Genomic DNA, 4,382 nt, shown 5'->3' on the forward strand with positions numbered 1-4,382 from the left:
ATCGTTCTCAAAATCATCATCATCTTTATGGCTTCTGTTCAGATCTGCAAAAGTTCCAATTCCATGAATGGTAGTGAGGGGGAGAAGTAGGATGAGACGTCTCAATAGAGGAATTGAAAGCCAGAGAAGATGAATTAACCCCGGCAACGACGGCGACGGAGACGGCAACGACGACGATGGATTCAACGGGATTGGTGTCGTTGTACATGTGGTGATGTCGGTGGTTGGTTCTTCACCTTCCAATCAAGAGACAATAACCTACATAATTGAGAGAGAAAATTAAAATAGAAAAAGAGGAAAAAAAAAAAAACAGAGAAGAGACTGGAGAAGAGAAAACAAGATTAGGGTTGTAGAATGGTATAGTAGATAATTTAAGAGTAGTTTTGGAACTATAAAAATAATTTAAGGGGTTTCTTGCTAATTTTTCCAATTAAATAAGGTCACTTTGGGTATTAAAAAAGGTTAATGAACCTAAATCTAAATTCTATCCAAATTTAATCATTTGAAAATAAATCAGAACTAAATTTGAGGAGTTTATGTCCAAAACAAGGTGCACGTAGGGGAGAGAGAGAAATAGAACCTTCTACTTTGCAAAGCAATTAAAATAATTTGGATGTGCAATAAAAACCGTCACCAAAAGGAAAACAACCACAACCTAGCAAATACACAAACAAACAAATATACAAATAAACAAGAAGAAGAATAAAATAAAATGGTGCCCCTTACATCTTTGGCCTCTTGGAAGGCTTGGAGGAAGCCGAAGGTTTGGGCCGATCTTGTTCGCCGACCGAGTCTGGAACAAAACGGGAAGCGTGTGGCGCGCTATTTGAACAACCTTCCATTCTAGAGTCGTTATAGAGTGTAATAAATGGTACGTGACAAACTTTGTGATAATCTTCTCTTGGTTCACCATTGACCACTTGTAATCTGTCGTTGAACTCTTTAGGCATAAACACAGAATTTAATTCTTGGAGGGCAGTGATAAATCTCAATCCATCAGGAATCATCTTCAATCTCCCGCACAAACTAATCTGCAAACGGGAAAGATTGGGCATTGCTCCTTTAACCAACACCCATCTCTCTAAATTGGATAAGCAATGGAGGTTAAGAAACTTGAGTTGTGGAAACGAAGCTGCAAGGCACCTTATTTCTGGTTTGGTGAATTTTAACTGGGACAAGCTAAGCCTTTTTAACAAGGGAAACTTTCCCAATATTTTCATTAAAGCATCACCGTCGATTCTACCACCATCATAAAGTGTGAAGTCGATCAAATTTGCACACATTCCTTGTTGATAGTGTGGCAAACTGATACATGTACAGTTGTTGAGTTTCAAAGTGGTGAGTGAGGGAGACATCAACATCTTCCTTAAATTCGTATAGTTCGATCCTCTCTCTGGATTGAAGTCGCAATTCGAAATAGAAAGATGTGACTCGCGTAGTTGGGTATTTCCGCAGCTCATGCAGTGCGCAATGATTGAGAGTTCAACATTAGTACCAACTTCAATTTTCAGATTTAGCAAATTTGTTAATTTGGGGATGTCTGCAAAGCGAACACATGAAGGATGTGACTCATCTCGTAAGGTCTCCAACTCCTCCAACCCATCCAGAATCAGTTGGTCTCCGTATTCTCCAATGACTTGTATCCGTTTGAGAAGCAAATGCTTCAGTCTTTTCATCTTACAAATCACATTTGGCACCTTTATTTGCACTGTCATTCTCAAATCCAATGTCTGCAGATATGGCAAGTTGAAAACTGACAATGGTAGCTCTTCCACATGGCTCTTATACAAACTCAAGTATCTTAGATGGATTAGATTACCTACCTTTTTAGATAATATAAATTCACCATTTTCCAGAGCAAGAATCCTGAGACGTTTCAACTTGTAGAAATCGATTGCACTGCCTTTAGAACCAATCACTAGCAATCTACGGCGCCATCCTTTAAAGAGGAATAGAAAAGATCTCAGGTTCATTTCTTCTCTCTTGTTGAAATAGTTATTATCCACGTGTGCAGTTCCATCACAATGAATGGCTAATCTGCTCGCATCATGAATGGGAGCATAATTTGTTTGATCAATGAGCTTGAGAAAACGTTTTTCCTTTCCCTTTGACAAACAAAGATCACGGATCAGGTCATGAAGGCGACATGATTTGAATGTATTATACGCACTGGAACAATACTCATGCTTTCGTACTTGAACCATACTTCGAGATGCTAGTTCATTCAAATAACGTTCGGCCACGTCACTCAAAGTTTCTTTTCTTCCCTTTTCTTCCGAAGAAATAAGGCCTTCCGCCATCCACAATAAATACAATCTTTCTGTATCTATTTCTTGATCCACACTGAAACATCCTAAATAGAGGAAGCACGGCTTCAAATAGTAAGGTAAGGCATCGTAGCTCAAGTCCAATACCTGTTTCACTTTTTCATCCCCACGCTTTAAATATAAATCAACATCTTCGTTGACCCTCTTCCACTCGCTCGATGTTTGTTTTTCGCACAAAATCCCTCCAAGAACTGTAATTGCTAGTGGTAGACCACCACATTTTTGGACCATTTGTCTTCCAATAGCTTCTAGTGGACTTTGTTCCGTTTCGCGCTCGGCATGGTGATACATTGCGGGTGGGCTTTCTTCAATCCCAAGCTCGGCAGTATGTAAAGAGGTTTCCCCTGAATTTTGTTCAGCTTGAGGCGGCTCTGCATGATGGAAGACCAAGGCAGCTAGTTATATACTGGATAAATATTTAGTAAATAAAAAGTAGATATGACTATCAAATAAAAAGTAGATATTTAGCTAGTTATACACGAACCCCCGTTTGACAGAAATGATGTTAACTAACTAAAATTTATTCGACTTAAATTTACGCATGTAGGCTAGGCTGTAGCTTCTACTAATATCAAACTTGGCTGAAAATATTTTTTAGTGTTTCTAATATAAGGGTTTTCAACAGTAGGATGAAAACAGGGATGTCGATCGATGAATGCAAAAAAATAAGCAATAATGCAAGATATCAAATACAATAAATAGTATTCGAGGTCGGATGGCAAAAACTGACCTCCGGTAAATGCTAGTTTCTGAAGTAACTCCCAACCTTCATCTTCAGTGAGAAAACGGAGTTCGTAAAGACAAATTTTTCGAGGAGAAACTTCTCTGTTGCGAGTGGTAAGTATAACTTTACATATATCACTCGCTTTCGGAAAAGCTGGCTCTAAGATGTTCCAGTGAGCGGACTCCCAGATATCATCAATCACAATGAGACATCTTTTCTGCATTAGAAAATTATGAAGTTTCACCACCAATTCGGCGAGTTCCAGATAGTTGATCCATTCATTATCTTCATCAAGAGGAAGTTGCTTCAGAATTTGGCTTAAAACAGCCTTGGGTTGAAACTGTTGTGTACTGCAAACCCAGGCACGAGCTTCGAAACAAGTTATCAGGTCCTTGTGATGGTAAATTTTTCTGGCAAGAGTGGTCTTCCCAAGGCCTCCCATTCCATAAATTGATATCACGGGAATCTGTTTATTCTTCACCAGTGACACCAGAGACGCTATGTCCTTCTCCATACCAACAAAATGTTGTTCAAAGTCGTGCTCGAAAGCTAGTCTCGAATAATGTTGGTGATCCTCCTTTGGATTCGAGAATCTCCAATCAGGGACTATCATTTGCAACCTCCCCGTGAGAATGCTAGGCTTGATCTAATGGATTCAATCTCCTCCCCAACCTCATGGCTCGTTACGCACTCGCGGAATATACAGCTGAACCTTTTGAACTTTTTCAACAGGTTTCCACCTCTTCTGGATGTAACTTCAACAGCATATCTTTCGAGCACATACTCAGCTCTTGAAGCCAGTTCATCGAGCTCAGCCATCCAATCACCTAAAATTGCAGCCTTGCATCTATCTCGCCATTTGTCAGCATCCATCAAGATGCAATGGATGGTTTTGAGCTCCCTCTCGACTTTCTTCACCTCATCGCTTACACTATATAGAAATCTGCCTTCTTCAATCAGCAAATCACGAATTGTTTGAAGAGACACTTGAATAGCCATAAACTTTGGTTTTGGACAATATACTCTATACAATTTTTGAAGTTTTTGGATGCATATATGATTCTGTGCTTTGGCTTCTTAGACAAACAACTTATTAATGTTTAGCAATTACTCCCATTTTTTAATACTCAGCGATAGCCTATTTGTATTGTTTTTAACAAGTCAGCATAACTCTGTCAAATATTACCAACTCTCAACAATTGGCATTTCTGTAGTCTTTAATACATACTATAAATTACCAATTGATGGATTTGTTTATCACAAAAAATTGCTGGAAATATTACAAAAATTTGAAAAAGTCCTACTTGTTATAGTCATCACTCATCACGCCA

The 4,382-nt window shown here is 38.8% G+C and overlaps 1 protein-coding gene across 1 annotated transcript; it reads right to left on the minus strand.

Moving 5' to 3' along the window:
- Positions 1-722: 722 nt before the first annotated feature.
- Positions 723-4,057, minus strand: LOC105964213 (putative disease resistance protein At1g50180). Its single transcript, XM_088820908.1, is given in 3 exon segments — positions 723-2,632; positions 3,058-3,684; positions 3,687-4,057. Coding segments are annotated over 3 exon segments (2,901 nt in total). The 5' UTR covers positions 4,051-4,057.
- Positions 4,058-4,382: the final 325 nt, after the last annotated feature.

This window comes from Erythranthe guttata, chromosome 7 (genome assembly GCF_056151865.1).
Source record: "Erythranthe guttata isolate IM_541 chromosome 7, IM_541, whole genome shotgun sequence".
Taxonomy (NCBI): domain Eukaryota; kingdom Viridiplantae; phylum Streptophyta; class Magnoliopsida; order Lamiales; family Phrymaceae; genus Erythranthe; species Erythranthe guttata.